Raw genomic sequence first — 15,060 nt, forward strand, 5'->3', positions numbered from 1 at the left:
ATGGAGCAGAGACGTAAAGCCACTGTGCAGCTTTGTTTGTTACTTGCACAGAAACAGGTGGACGGATGTAAGCTGTGGTGCTGTGTTTAAACTTGTCAGCATAAAGACAACAACACGCAGTGTTTAAGCTGCAGGCTTTATTTTCACTGATATTCTTGGAAATGGTAAAGAGCAGGTAAAAATAATCACATTGTCATTGTGTGTCATTCTCCAGTATTCAGACAATGAAGGCAGTCCATTCATCACGCATTTTTAAAACCAGCTAAACCAGATGCACTGTAAAAAACAGCAGGAAACAAATCAGCCAGCTATTAGACCTAAATGATAATGTACTGCTGGTAGCTACGAAAGAAAACACTGTAAAATCACCGAAAACACTTTCAAAGCATAAACTGACTGCTCCAGGGACTGTACTCAACAATCCACTTACAGGCACATCGGTGAATTATGAAAAGATCAGGAATGTAAAAATTCTGCTGATTTGGGCCGATGTCTCTTTAAGTTCAGGTACAGTGGAGCAGCATGTTATGTACAGTTTGAGCACGGAACAAGATGAATGGAAAGCCACAATATGGCTTGCTTCAGCATATGACCATCATTTGTGCACACCGAGGACGAATCACTTCTTAAAGCCATTAACGTGTGTGAATGTATTTTAAACATTCAGCAACCCAATGCTGCATCTCATTCGTAAATTTGTAAGTGAAGGATATTAATTATTCCAAGACTATATTGAAGTTTAAACTGCTGCTTAATCTGTTTTTTCACATGCACTCTTAGGCCGATTGATCAACTCAAATCTAACTGAGATTTGTTAGAGCAAACACAATTAGAGATTCTGATTAGATGCTTACGTTAAGATAAAATGGAGTGGCAGAGGTTTGAAATGTGCAAGGTGCACCTTCAGATACTCTTGAAACCTACAAAAGAACAGGAGTTGGAAAAAAAAAACGCATCCAGGTAAGTGGGTAACCACGACCTACGTTTAAAGTGCTGGTGTTGCCCTTCTTTTGTCTTCCTCTTCTTCATCCTCCTCTGCTTTAGTTTGCCGAAGTGCCGTGTGCCAAGTTCCCGCTTAATGCTCTAACTCTCTGTAAGCTGATGGTAGTCTCGAAGCCTCTCTGAGCACTGCATTTACGCAGGCAGACTTCTGCTGTTCATCTGTTTCAGTCTTTGAGCAGTCCAAGTTTTTTGAGTGCTTCTTTTCGATCAGCTCCCATCCCCGGCACCACCATCACGGAATATCCGACTGAGTTTGAGGGTTTGTGGGGTTCGGGCTGAGCTGCAGCGGGGCTTTTCACTGGCTTGGCGGCTGTGACGTTTCGCGGTTCAGGACTGTTTCCGTTGTTTCTGTCGTTGTCCACGGCAGCGGAGTGCTCCAGACTGGCTGCCTTCAGTCCGTTGGATTGAGCGGGATGCGATGCAGACACCGGCTGCTGGTCATGTCTGGAGCACTGATGGAAACTGGCACTGCTCTGCAGAGGCCTGGTCTTGGCCTCTGAGGACACTTGAGAATAGCAGAACGATGGGCTTCTTGATGGATTGACGTTAGATGGGCCTTTCGTGGATCGGCTTGGTGTTGGGTCCAAAGAGCAGTGAGGTTTAGGGAGAGTTGGTGGGGCTACGGTCTCATTTTCTGGCTGCTGGTCTTTCAGGAGGCCCAGCTTCTGCAAAGCTTCCAGTCTCACGACCTGGGGATCTGTTGCATGCTTGACACTGTATGAAGCGTCTGAGGTTACTGGTGCTGCATTTTGTATTTTTACAGATATGTTGGCAGGAATATTTTTGGGTTTGGGGGCCACAACTGGAGGACCTGTCTTTGACCTAGGAGCCTCTGAGTGGGATCTGTCAGATCTCTGCATGTTTCTGAGGTTTGGGCCTTCCATTGTAACAGGAAGGTGCTTGTCCAAGTCAATAGTGTGATCAACTGTGGGACATAAAGGTGTCTTCTTAGTGGAGGCACTCCTCCGCAGGTGAACAAGTGCTTCGTAGGACAGAGGACCTCTCGGTAACGGACCTTCAGCTGTCCTGAAAGAGTAGTCCCTGGGTTTGGTGGAAGGAGGTATCACAACATTAACTTCTAAAGGTACTTGGTTTTTGTCTGGAGGGACACCAGGTTTAGTGGTGGGCACAGAACATGGTGGGCTGGTTGCCACAACAACAGGTGTAGGAACCAGGTAGCTCTGCATGGGTTTGGTGTCAACATTGTCCTTTATGGCCTCCTTAGAGGTATGTTTCTGTGAGCCTGAAAGACAAACAAGCATGCTCGTCACTATAGATGCAACAGATCTCTCTTCAAAGTATTCCATTGACTGCTAGCTAATTCTGCATCTGTGCCCAGAGATTAACTCACCGTTGAGCTTGCTGTTGCTCATTGAAGCTGACAGGTCAGCCAGTTTGGTAGTAAGGTTGCCAGGGTTGGGCAGTTGGTCAGGTTCGTCATTGGACAGTCCACTGTCCTCCTCAGTATCCAAAGACTCAATCGTCTCCTCCAAAAACATGAGACAGGCCTTCTCTTCAGCAGACAGGTGCTCCAGACTGTCATCGCTCTGAAATACATAATAAGTAGGACGTTCAATTTTGACCAAAAATCCGCAAAGACAGACCCCAAAAGTGACAAACTGTTGTAACATCACATTTTACAGGAAAATGTTAAAATAAATAGATACAAAACTATGAAACCACTTCAGCTTGTGTTTTTCAGCTCTCTTTACATGAATGTCTCTTGATATTTCATGTAGTTTTCCGCAGGTTAAAGAGGGTAAGGTCAGTAACTTACAAAGCCAGAATTGGCGCTGACAACGCTGTCACAGCTGCCAGCGCTGTCCATGCCGGTCATCAATCCAAAGCCACCTGGCCAGGTATCACTTTGGGGCATCTTAGTGCCCTACTTATTCAAGTTCAGTGGCACAGATTGTTGTTTCACTCTGAAACACGAATACATGGGAGTTAGAAATATAGTTTAACTGTTCCTCTATAAGCTTGGCAGAATAACATTATTCTAGAAAAAAACAACAACACAAAATTCAAAAGTAGATTCCATTTAATGGATCATACTCGTTGTTTTCCATATTCTAACCTCATTGTTTGCGCTGATGTCTCAGTAGAGCAATTTACACAGGTTTTTAGATCATCTATCTTCCAGACAGCCATTAATTTGCATTAATTTTTGTACAGTTAGCACTCTATGGAGGAAACTATGACAAATTATGCCCCTTGCAATATTTTGCTCTAAAGCTTTTGTGTTACCTAGTGCTAACCTTATGCAGCAAATAATTGAGGATGTGTGTATATGTGTATGTGTGTGTACAACCTGTAGGCAGAAAACACACTCATGTGATGTTATGATGGCTTTTCTACAGACATTTGTCTTACTTGGGAATAGCCCAGCTTGCTGGAAAAACAGAAAAGTAGAATTCTGTTAAATTGGACACATGGACTTCAACGATATGCAGAGGCTAATAGCAGAAATAAGTAAACTAGAAAACAACAATAAGCCGGCCCTTGTTTTTTAGAAATGACCAGATTACTACAGTGTCATGCACAGTGTGGATTCAGAGCCCAGAGGCTCACCCTCAGTACTGACAGACAGACTGGTCACAAACTGAAACTCTACAGGACTCGACATGCACTTATTGATCAACAAAGCACCGATCACACAGTCTGACATGTTGCTTCACTAAAGCAGATTCAGTATATTTCTGACTGGACTGTCTGTAAAAGCTGCCATATTTCTAGATTCAAGAACGTGGACCATATCTGATTTATTGCCATATGACAATCTATTAGCTGTAAAGGAATTTAGGCGGTGGCTTGTGCTATAGTTATTTCATGAATGTCAGTGCAGTGTGCACAGACACTGACTGACAACATGTGGCTTGGAGTCAAGTAAACTGTACATTTGTTTCCAATGAGTGGAAAACGAGATGTTGTGTGTGAACAGCAATCAGCACCACAGGGAACTGGACAGCTCCAGATCGGACTGATCCGTGTTCACTATTAGCTCAGGTTTAAATGTGTCAAACATGTTAACATAACCCTGAGCTATGTCAGCCCAGGGTTAAAATTAGTTCTGGTTTACTTTCATGTTGTAGAAATGGCCTACAATGTGTCTGGGCCGTGTAGGGTTAGATATTTTGATAACGTATTGCACAATAACAGATTATTGTCCTAGTAACAAATTTATAATAGCATGACATTGACAAGAGTGCACAGTTGTAGACTTTGTACATCATCATGTTGTTATAGAAGTACAACTGGGTCCAATGGTTGGAGCACTCCAGGGCTCTAGTGGAAAGTATCACGAGAGAACCTCAAGGCTATTACAAGTGAATTTAAAGGTGTTGAAAGACAACTCAAAAACCACTAAAACAGAATAAAAAGTGTTTAAAAATCCCTTTACAGCCTCTGTAAAATCAACTTTCTTGCTTTGGGCAAGTTTCAAGTAAAGATTTCTTTGCTCAAAGGCAGTTTTTAGAAAATCATTGCTACTGATGCTTTGAATTGTTTGTGGTCAAACCCAACAGAATTAACTGCTGCCGAACAGCAAACATTTTTAATGCAAAAACAATGAGAAATTTACACTATGTTGTTTTCACAACATCTATATTTGCTTCACGTTCTTCTAAAGTAGAGGAAACTTTACTGTTCCTAAGGGGAAATTCGTCTTGGGCGCAGTGTTGCATTCACACACAGTCTTCTTCCTGATGGCAAAGGCTGGGATGCTGAGAGTCTGCAATGGTTTTTGCAGCTTGTTTCATGACCACCTTCTCATAAAGGCTCTGCATGGGCTCACGTCCTTTCATCCTTTTTGCCTTCATCACTGCTTTGTGCCTGCTGGCAAGCCTGCTTTTCAGTTCCGTTGTTGCACTTCGGTTCAAGGCCTGGTTTCCTGTCAAGTCAACTGTGTTGAGGTTCAACAGCTGAGGTTTGTTGAAGCGCACAACAAACTTTGAATACGACCCATGCTCAAAGCTGCCATTCTGTACAAACAAAGGTGACTAAATGTTAATGTTGCTTTGATGGATTTAAGCAAGTCTTAAGACTGTGCAAGTGCCTTTTCATACTCATGGCAGCCTTAAAACTGTTTAGAGTGCAGTCTGCTTGACACATAGTCTGTAGCTGACCGGCTAAAGCCACTGCAACAATCCTTATAAGATGCATGTGTTTAGATGTAATTTGTTAGGCTATTTTCTGGATTTCTAAATTGCTCGGTCTCACTCGCAGACCTGTCTAACACCAGCTTTCTGATGACCGGACAACCCTCCTCTTAGAGAATGACCGTGTGTCATAGCGTCGTGTGTTTCTGACAGATATCTAACTAGTCCTCTTACTGCATGTGACTCAGATTACAGCACACATGCCACTCCTAATCTTCCTCGACCGGATCAGTTTCCCAGGGAGTCGAGGGCAGTAGCAGCAGCAATGATCTCCTAAAAGCTATATGATATCCAGTTTGACCACGTTGTCCTACTGTAACAGTCTAGTATTAGCACATTATTAATTTTGGTGTATTAGTTTTAGGTGTTGGAAAAGCAAAGATAATGTGAATGGTAATGATTAGGGCTTGGTCTCCTCCTTAGGCACTATTCTGCCAATGTGAGACACTCTGGATAAAAGCATCTTCCGAATGGTGCATTAACTGTCAATGACCATTGGAAATTGAAGGAGCAGTTGTTTAGCAGCAATTTAAGAATGGGATTTTAGAAGACAGAAACATTTAGCTTTTCTACAGGAATTGTAGAAATAGGGCTGGAAGTTTAGAATAAAGGCAGCTCAGTCTGATCCTGGCGAAAAGAAATTCACTTTCGGATAAGTTTCAACACCTGAGAGGGAAGGGCTGCTACATCGGCCCAGAGAGGCACAAAAGCACTCCTGTTCGCCGTTCATGCTTTGCCGTGTCATCCCATCCCTGTAGAATTTTAAAGCCCCTATCACCAGGCCGGTATGTAAATGTGCCCATCTGTCCTGCTGCGTGCAGGTCAGGATACGAATCTGCAGAACAGTGGAAACTCTGAGATAACATTTATTACGTTTTAACCCGACACAATCTGGGTTCATCACATGCAAATAACGAGTAGCTGCTGTGGCCTGGAGGGAACTGAAAAAAAAAAAACGTTAGCAGAATACGGATGAACTCATTTAAACTTTAAAGCTGCCCATTTGCCAAGTGTGTCGTGTGACTTGGGTTTTTCCATTGTCAGAACAAAACTTCAGACTAATTAGTCTTAGCCTTATTTGTAGTTAGTCATTAACCCCTGTAGACCAGTGTCCAGTGAAAGGACAAAGCAATTACATAATGTTTATCACCACAGAGACACACTTATCAACACAGGAGCAACCGCCACAAAACCCAGTATGAGCTTAGCTCTCATGAAAGCGCCTGACACAGAGGGCGAGGCTGTAAATGTAACTGCCGGTCAAATTTCTTGGAACATTAATTTGATTGTGGTTATAAAAGAGCAACTGGCCAAGCTTTTATTATACTTAATGTTTTTTTTTTTTTTTTGAATGGGACTGTGTAATTGGGTGAAATCACTGTTCATATTTTAAATCCTCACTACCTGGGCTTCAACCCTCTGCCTTAAGATTCATCAGGGTTCATGTAATTTAGCCCGTATAAAGAGAATAAAAATTATCTGCCCCAAATACAGTGTCTACAAAATATCTATATATCCATGGGTCAGACGTTGTTAGGTCTGCATTAGGCTTTTACTTCAAAGTACAACTAGCTGACTAAACACTGTAAACACATATAAGGTTATAAACAAACTACTAGAGAAACGGGTTTAGTCAGGAGATAAAAATAGTTCAGACCAGCAAAACTGACTCGATGTGAACTTTAGATTCACCTGTTGACGTCGGAAGAAAAACACGATTTAAACCCCACTATCTAACATAAAGCGCTGTTTAAACTGACAGTAAGTTAACGTTAAAGTTTTCCGCTGAAAGCTGCAGTCGTCGGCCACGTACCTGTTTGAACCTCTGCACTTCGCTCACGTATCCATCTTCTGCCTCTCGTGCAAGTGAAGACGCGATGTGCGCGAGCGCCTCTGTGACAGCCGCGTGTAGGACTTTGTGCCCGAAGCTTTTAGCCAATCAGAGCGCAGCATTCTCCTTAAGACTCACGAGCCCTCGTTGTCATGGTACCTGCAACCGCAGTAATCTGCTAATCAGTGTCTCTGTTTCAGACGCTGCCAGCCGAAGTCAGACTCGTTACTGACTACACTGTATAAGGAGATGTAAACTCGTTACTCTCTAGCAGGTATTTACTGGTGTTTTCGTTACACCAACGTTACGTGAGCTAGTTACCATAATAACGAGTGTCGGACGGTTGAACGACGATTTATTTTGAATCAGCTGAATCTTTTTTGAGCGGCACAAGTGAGTGAGTTAACTTCTGAATACATTTTTTATTTCACACGTGTTGGACAATAAAATATCCTTTATCTTTTATTTAAGTAAAAGTAGTAATAGGCTGATCACACTGTGAAAATACTCCACTACAAGTAAAAGTCCTGCATTCAAAACCTTAAGAAAAATGTGTATTATCAGGAAAATGTACTGCAAGTAAAAGTAGCCTACTCAGTCTGCTGAAAAATAGTGGATGTCAGTATTTTTTTTATGATTTTAGATTATTATGTGTGTTGAATTTCAATGTTAAATTTAAGATGATTTTAACTACTTAATACCCTGTTGGGTAGTTTAATCTACCCATCAGCAATGCATTCATATTTATATGCCATTTTCTGCATAAAAATGACTGTTATCAAAAAGAACGACTGATTACATTTATACCACAGACTGAATGGTACATACCAAGAGTTTGATTCACATGTCAACACATATATAAAATAGACCTTTCCAAGCAGCGAGCTAATTGTTAGCTAATCATGAGAGAAAACCCAAAGGTGTAACTGATCACATCCCGCTGAGCCAGTATGTGCACTAGGACCTTGAAACTGGCACATCTGGATTGAGTGCAGCTGTTATTTAAATTACTGGCGCACACAAGTCCTAGTTTTCACGTGGCCTCTTTTGTAACAGCGGTGTGAGCTGCTACAGTTGGTCAAACAGCGAGTGAAGAAATCTTTGATCCTATTAAGAGAGGGTAGATGTTCCTTAAAATAACATGCAGGTAGTTTAATCCCACTACGATGGCACAGGATCAGTGTTGTCCAGTGTCCATGGATTGTCAATATGAGTTAGAAATAGATAGGTGATGCAAGCACAATTAGTTCAACCGAACTGTAACAATCACTAACTGACATGAAACAACAACAATGGCCATGCGAGTTTAAGAGTTAACTGAAAAAAGAAAACAATGAATACAAAACCACTCATACTCGACGTCAGCTATAACTTTTAATTGTGACACAACATTGAAAAAAATCAAGTAAATCCAGTTATTCTGTAGTGCTTTGTGTGCAACATTCATGGTTATTGTCCTTGAAGAGTCATGAGAACTTGGTATATACAAAATACAACAAAGCCATTTCATAGTTTCACTTTTATGCAAGCCTATTAACTGTTAACCACTGTTAAACAACCTAAAGCAAGAGATGAGGAAGAAAAAAAAAAGTAATTCACATTCAAACAAAGAAATTTAACATTTTTGTTTTGCCTATTGTTTATTCCCAACACCGAGTCTGACCTAATTAAAAAAAAAAAAATGAAAAAAATGAAAGAAAGCCTCTCCACTCTCAAACGTTCCTTTTTGGCAACAATTCAGTACCATTATTGCCATCACAGACATGTGAAGTGCAAATACTGGCTCTGTAGCCTACAACGCGAGGCCACAACAAACTTGGCTTCAAGGGAAAAAAAAAAACAAACTAATACCAATATCTTCATGGCCTCCTCCAATTTGACATTTTTGACCTGTGGTTTAATATTAGTGCATGCTTCATCCTTTTAGGCAGTGAGTAACAACGGAAGTAGCAAAGAAATGAGGGCTGATTTTAGCAGAAAATCTGAGAACATGCTACAACTGTGCGGAACAGTGGAACAGAATGGACTTTTGGACAACATACACTAAATATTAAACCAAAGTTGATCTTCACTCATAGTTTTCAAACACCCTAACTCGAGTTACTTTTGGGCTGCTAATGTGAGCTTGAAAGTGAAAAATGTAAAATGTTAATACTGATTAGCACAGCACATAATGTATGGATAGTACCTGAACAGTAAATGCATTAAGTGCTCTCATACAGCATGTCTTACACTCGTTTCATGATTCCAGTCAGCACACAAACTTCTCACAATGGTTTGTGTTCTGAAATGCAATGCTCATCATGCTAAGTGTTTTTGCGGCAATATCAAAAAAAAAAAAACTGTACTTTTAAAAAGATTAGTTCTTACAGCATGATGACATCTGAAAATTACACACTAGAATTAAAATCCTGAAAACCTGTTGTACCCATGAAGAAAAACAAAGAGCTACTGATTTTGTAAAATGTTTTGTTTTCAGCACCGTTACTTTTTTGTCTACTTTAAAATAAGCTCACTTAAACCATGTTGCAACATCAAAAAAAGGGAATAAAGAATAAGGAAAAAGTCTCTCACGTCAGTAATTAGGCTAATTTTGGATCATAATTTGCAACATGATACTGTATTTCAAAATGCATAACCTCAATCTCAAACCCCAAACTCAACGGCCACGGCTCAGTAAAATCAAAAAGATGTCACAAATAGTACATTTGTATAAAGATGAATCCAGCTTAGCATTAACAGCCCTACTGTGATGAACAATTCAGATATCTAAAGTTAATCAAATTAGCAGTTTTTAGTATTAGTGTCTGACATACATCTGCCAACAACAGAAATAAACATGCTACATAACCAACATGATGAATAACAGTCAAACTTTGTGTGCTGCGCTTAAGACAACAGTGAATAGATCACGTCATAGTGCAAATCATTCTTAGTGGTTGTTTTAAATTCTTTCTAGAGCCAGATAGCTGTTCTTTTTTTAATCATATACAAGTGTAATCAGTTGCAGTAAGTGTTGGCAATTTGGTGCATGTTCTTATCGACAACACATCAGCCACTATTTGGTGAGTTATCAATACAACCCAGCCATCGAGTACTCTAAACAGATTAAAACAAATCCTAAGAACTGTTTGCATATTTTACTTGACCCAGTCAGACAGGTTTGAAACCATCCCTAACAGACTACAATGATGGTTTAATGACATCGGAGCACTGCAGTGGCGTTTCTGACTTTGAGAACTGACAGCAGTTAAAAAGTAATACTGAACCGGTTAAAGGCTGAACACAGTGTCTGCAGATTCTCCATAGATGTCGCTGGACAATGTGAGGTAGAGGATCACACAAGCAGATTGACAGACAGACCAACAGTTGCCAGACATGGGGCACGGGGTCGGTGGTGGTTGTATTTGTGAGAGGGACAAAAGACAACATAACGCTCACACTTCACCAAAATTGGTGTGGCCCGTCTCCTTGGCATGCTCACGAGCTTCCTTTTGTCCCACCAGGCCTGTCTGGCACACCATGCAGCGCAATGCAAAGCGGTTAACGTCCGTGAACTGCCGCTTGCGGCGAGCCTCGTCCGCCAGCTCCAGGGCCTGGGCCAGAATTACGTCATCTGTGGTGGAGAAGATAGTCTGGGGCGGGGCATCAGAGCCAGGTGTTTCTTTCTGCAGTGGGTCATAGTGGATGCCGTCGTAGATGAGCAGCACACGTTTGTGGTAGCCAGCATCCTCTCCAAAGCGATCCACTCGGACTGTCTGAGTGTCCACCACACAGATCTCACACTGGTAAAACTTGGACAGGATCGACACCTCGATGGCTCCTCCCCAGGTGTCGTCACGTCTTATCCAAGAGCAGTACTCCTCGTTGGTCTTTCCCAGCACTGCTTCTGAGTAAGCTGCTGGATCGCTTGACACGATCTGGGCGATGAGGCCTCGCATCTCCGGGGCACAAGCAGGGTCATATACACCACCTTCCACCACATAATACACACTGGTAAAGAGGCAGGAATTATCAGCAGGGACCACTCGACGTGCCAGCACAGGTGAGGCTTCCAGGCGTGGTACTTTAGTCACAGTGGGATGATCCTGAGGCTTTGGCTTGTTTTTTTCTTCCTCAACAATGAGTGTGTCTCCTGTAGAGAATGACACACCACAGTTCAGACTTTGGTAAAAAAAAAAGTTCAAAAACAACATCTTATTTATAGCTATCCTAAATGTTTTGCACATATTTGAAATGTCTCAAACACATGTTAATGAAAGATGAGTGTATTAATATGAATTGAGTTAAAGGGTCAGTTCACCTAATTTACACACGCAAAAAAAAAAGTTTGTCAGGTTTTGAGATTTCTGCTGCCACTCCAATACAATGTGGTGAATTTCATCTGGGTCCCTCACAGAATTAAATAATTCAATTGAAAAAATGACTTTTATGCTGGGTGATCCACAGAACACTGTCCATAGTTTTCATAATAATTATTTAGTCTAAATCTCACTTAAACATTAACCCAGTCATTACGTTTCATGTCACATCTAGGGGGGAAAAAAGTTGGAACATGTAATTAAAATAATGAAATATTCATATAAACAACAAATGGTGTGAACTTGGTTTGTGTTGTATGCATATTTTCAATGTCTATCAACATACCTGATTTGATGGGGTAGTCCTTGAGGTGAGCATCTCCATTTCGCAGATCAAGGCTGGAGGGCGGATAACCGACCATAATTTTCTGCACATCACAGGGGATACCAGTCAGCTCCTCCACCTTACTCTTCAGCTCTTGCACACAGGACTGATGAGTCAAGCCCTGCATTATGTGGCTCCCATTTTTGGTCTTACAGCGAAGCCGCAACATCCTGCCTGCAATAACATGTGACAACATATCAGTAACACAGCGACTAATTGGTATGTACTTTGCCCATCCACCAAGGCATTTGCTGGAAAGAGATTGTAATGGCTGCCATGAAGACATTCTGGTGTTTTGTTTTGTTTTTTTGTTAATGACTATAAAAAGCCTAACTGGAATATCAAATTGTATTCATATCCAGTCATAATCTTGCTTCTGATGCTGTCATTCTCATGCTTAAAAGCAAATATGTACCACTCTCTGCAAGTTAGATTTTTGTCATTCTAATGATTGGGCATTAAAAAATAAAAAGGGATATCAAGGAATTATATTGGCAAATAAAAAAGTCACTTTATTTACCAATTTTATCTTGAAATGAAATTAAAACAAACTTGCGTTGCCATTTCAAAGCAGATATGGGCTGCGTGGAAGTGATTATAATGGCCATTACAATGATTCAAAGGACCACAGAGTGAAGATGGTCTGTGCATTGCTGTCAAAAAAAAGTAGTTTTCTCATTTCTGTAGCACAATAGAAAAAGTTTTAATTTTCTAAATACATTTTCCAATTTCCTATTTGAATATTAGTTACAGAAAAGTCAGACAGTTGGTTAGTGTTTACTTGGCCAAAAGTAAACAAAAGTATTAGTATCATTTGACATTCCTGTAAGTTCTCAAATATTAACTTTACTGAGGAGTGGCCTCTATTTGTGAAAGACTTTAAGACAAAAAAGCCATGGGCTAGCACATTTCTAAGTCATGATCTGGAGTTGTATGGAGGCAGAATAGGTGACAGGAGTATAAAAATGTCTGATGGAGATTGAGATGAAAAAAACAAAACGGGCCCAGATTCCACACAAGCCTTTTGAAAAGTTAAGTATCTGAATGGCAACTATTGAAATGCAGGGGGCTTGTGCGTCTTAAATCACATAAACATGATTTTATCCTTTTAGGAAATATGCATTCCCCCAGTGGTGGAATGTAACTAAGTACTTTTACTCAAGCACTGTACTACAGATTTAAGGTGCTTTAAGGTACTACATCTCAGAAGGGAATATTGTACTTTTTACTTCACTACAGTTATTTGACAACAACAAAGAAGTTAAGACTTTTGCACACAAAACATATGAAAATGTACAAGTATAGGTGAAACGATTAGTTGGTTAGTGAGTCAACAGAAAAATTAATTGGCAACTATTTTGCTAATCTTTTAAGTAATTTTTCATGCAAAAACACTTCAGGGTTCCAGCTTCTCAACTGTGAGATTTGGTGCTCTTCCCTAATCATAACTTTAATGTATTGTTAGTAATATTGAGGTTTGGACTGGTAGTTAGTCTAAGCAACTATTTAGGTTAGGCTCTGAGTAATTGTTGGAGCATTTCTCACACTATTTTCTGAATTTTTGCATACCAAATAAATCGATTAATATTGAAAATATTGAGCAGATCAATCAATAATGAAAATAATCATCAGTTGCAGGTCTATACTTCTATACTCTTCAAAACTAGCTCCATTTCAATACAACCAAAAAAAAAATCCTGCTTTGACATGACTGATAATCTAATGATATAATAGTGTAACAGTCACAGGGGACATTTTTTGCATTTATTACTTTTACAACTGTTCTTGATTATACTTATCTTTAATTAACTTTCATTCTCAGTTCAGGACTTTTACTTGTAACAGAGTATTTATAGTGTGAAATTAGTACTTCTACTTAAATAAAAGATATAAATCCTCCTCCACCACTTCTTGTACACCACAATGCCGCCTGCTCGAGTTGGCTATGAAATCTAACGCATTCACATTTTGATGTGGTGGTTCTTCAACTTTAGCGAAGTTAGCTGTGAACTTTGCTGCTTTAACAGCCATATTAGCTTGCATTGCCTAACTGTATTTGTTAGCCAACACAACACAGCAAGAACCAGGATGTTGGATACCCGACATTATGCTGGCCTTTATGTGACAATACTGCTTTCTAAATGGACCCAGGACCACAATTAAACTGCTGATGAACAGCAGCTGTAGAGAAGAACACATGACATCGACGTTGCTTTGTTTTATTTCTTTGTTCTGCCAGTTAACGTTGACGACTTAAATGAACAGCAAGACAAACATAGAGTAAGCTAAGCTAGACACTCCCTGTCAAGCTGGAAAAATGCAGCGTTATGTGAAACCACTTGTCATATAACTCGAAAAATATTGAACACATTTATCCTGAAAGCTGTGTTACCAAACATGCCTCTTTACCCGGACTCATACACAAACGTTAACAGTAGCTCGCTACACCATGTAGCTATCTTATGCTAACTTTAGCATGCTAACCTGCACATTGACTTGGCGTTAATTAGACACTTTTTCCAACTGTTTCGCATCCGGTTACACTTTGGTAAAAATCTCTTATCTGCCAACGGATGTATCTATACACGACACGGTATATTAAGCGACATGCCAACGAGTTAAGTTATTTTGTTTTCTTACCTGCTGTTAACTGCAGCCTTGCCTCAAACAATACACATCCAGTGAGAGACTGATGTGTAGAACGTCACTTTACGTCCATATGACGGCATGACGCTCTCATAAACCAGCGCCGTTCAACCACTGCTTTCACGCAGGTACCGTAAATTCCCTAATATCTGAGAGCCGAAGTGAAACCGGCACTTCCGGTTTCGGTTGCAGAGGTGAGACATTTGCAACTACGCTAATTGCTATATTTCCTTCCTTGGAACAGAGCCTCGACAGTATGTCATGTAGTTCGCTTCTATGTTTAGATAAGAACTATATTTTCTTTTAAAAGCATCTCTGATATCGTTGTTAATTTAATGTTTCTGTCTTCAGTGGCATTTAATGAACGCCATTACCATAAGCCCTAGACGCTCGCAAAATAAACGTCACGGCCCGACAGAATATACGTTGATCTTATAAAAATATTAACAATTTTAGTAATGGTTAAACAGTAGGCCTTTTTCCAAATGATCAATTTCCTACATGTGTAAACCCAGAGAATAAAATACAATTATTCTGTTCTAAGGCCTTAACACGTAATTTCCAGTTTCTCAAAAAAATTACCTTTTATTCTGTCAGCGAGTAATTTTGTGTAAAGGTTTTCACTCGTTACGGTGAAGCATAAAGGAGGATGACCCCAGACCGCCCCTCCTACACCTGTCTATCCCCTAATCATAAACTCTAATACCTTCATCCCTCTTCCAATAACAGAGGACTGAT

General features: G+C 40.3%; 2 protein-coding genes across 7 annotated transcripts; both read right to left on the reverse strand.

Moving 5' to 3' along the window:
• Window positions 1-124: 124 nt before the first annotated feature.
• Window positions 125-7,026, reverse strand: zgc:158258 (uncharacterized protein LOC791186 homolog). 6 transcript variants are annotated; one of them, XM_041962774.1, is made up of 5 exons: window positions 6,973-7,014; window positions 3,376-3,394; window positions 2,780-2,927; window positions 2,354-2,549; window positions 125-2,245 (listed from the first exon to the last, which is right to left on the reverse strand). In XM_041962774.1, exons 3-5 carry the CDS (start codon window positions 2,876-2,878, stop codon window positions 1,167-1,169), a joined length of 1,374 nt encoding a protein of 457 aa, XP_041818708.1. In that variant the 5' UTR covers window positions 2,879-2,927; window positions 3,376-3,394; window positions 6,973-7,014; the 3' UTR covers window positions 125-1,166. The 6 variants fall into 6 exon arrangements, with proteins under 6 accessions (XP_041818708.1, XP_041818699.1, XP_041818682.1 ...); XM_041962765.1 differs by lacking the exon at window positions 3,376-3,394 and having other exon boundaries at window positions 6,973-7,026; XM_041962748.1 differs by having other exon boundaries at window positions 2,780-3,394.
• Window positions 7,027-8,235: 1,209 nt separating this feature from the next.
• On the reverse strand, window positions 8,236-14,380 carry yod1 (YOD1 deubiquitinase). The gene is made up of 3 exons (XM_041956818.1): window positions 14,317-14,380; window positions 11,638-11,850; window positions 8,236-11,125 (listed from the first exon to the last, which is right to left on the reverse strand). The coding sequence occupies exons 2-3, from the start codon at window positions 11,843-11,845 to the stop codon at window positions 10,428-10,430; spliced, it is 906 nt and encodes a 301-aa protein (XP_041812752.1). The 5' UTR covers window positions 11,846-11,850; window positions 14,317-14,380; the 3' UTR covers window positions 8,236-10,427.
• Window positions 14,381-15,060: the final 680 nt, after the last annotated feature.

The sequence above is a fragment of the Chelmon rostratus genome, chromosome 2 (genome assembly GCF_017976325.1).
Source record: "Chelmon rostratus isolate fCheRos1 chromosome 2, fCheRos1.pri, whole genome shotgun sequence".
NCBI classification, from domain to species: domain Eukaryota; kingdom Metazoa; phylum Chordata; class Actinopteri; order Chaetodontiformes; family Chaetodontidae; genus Chelmon; species Chelmon rostratus.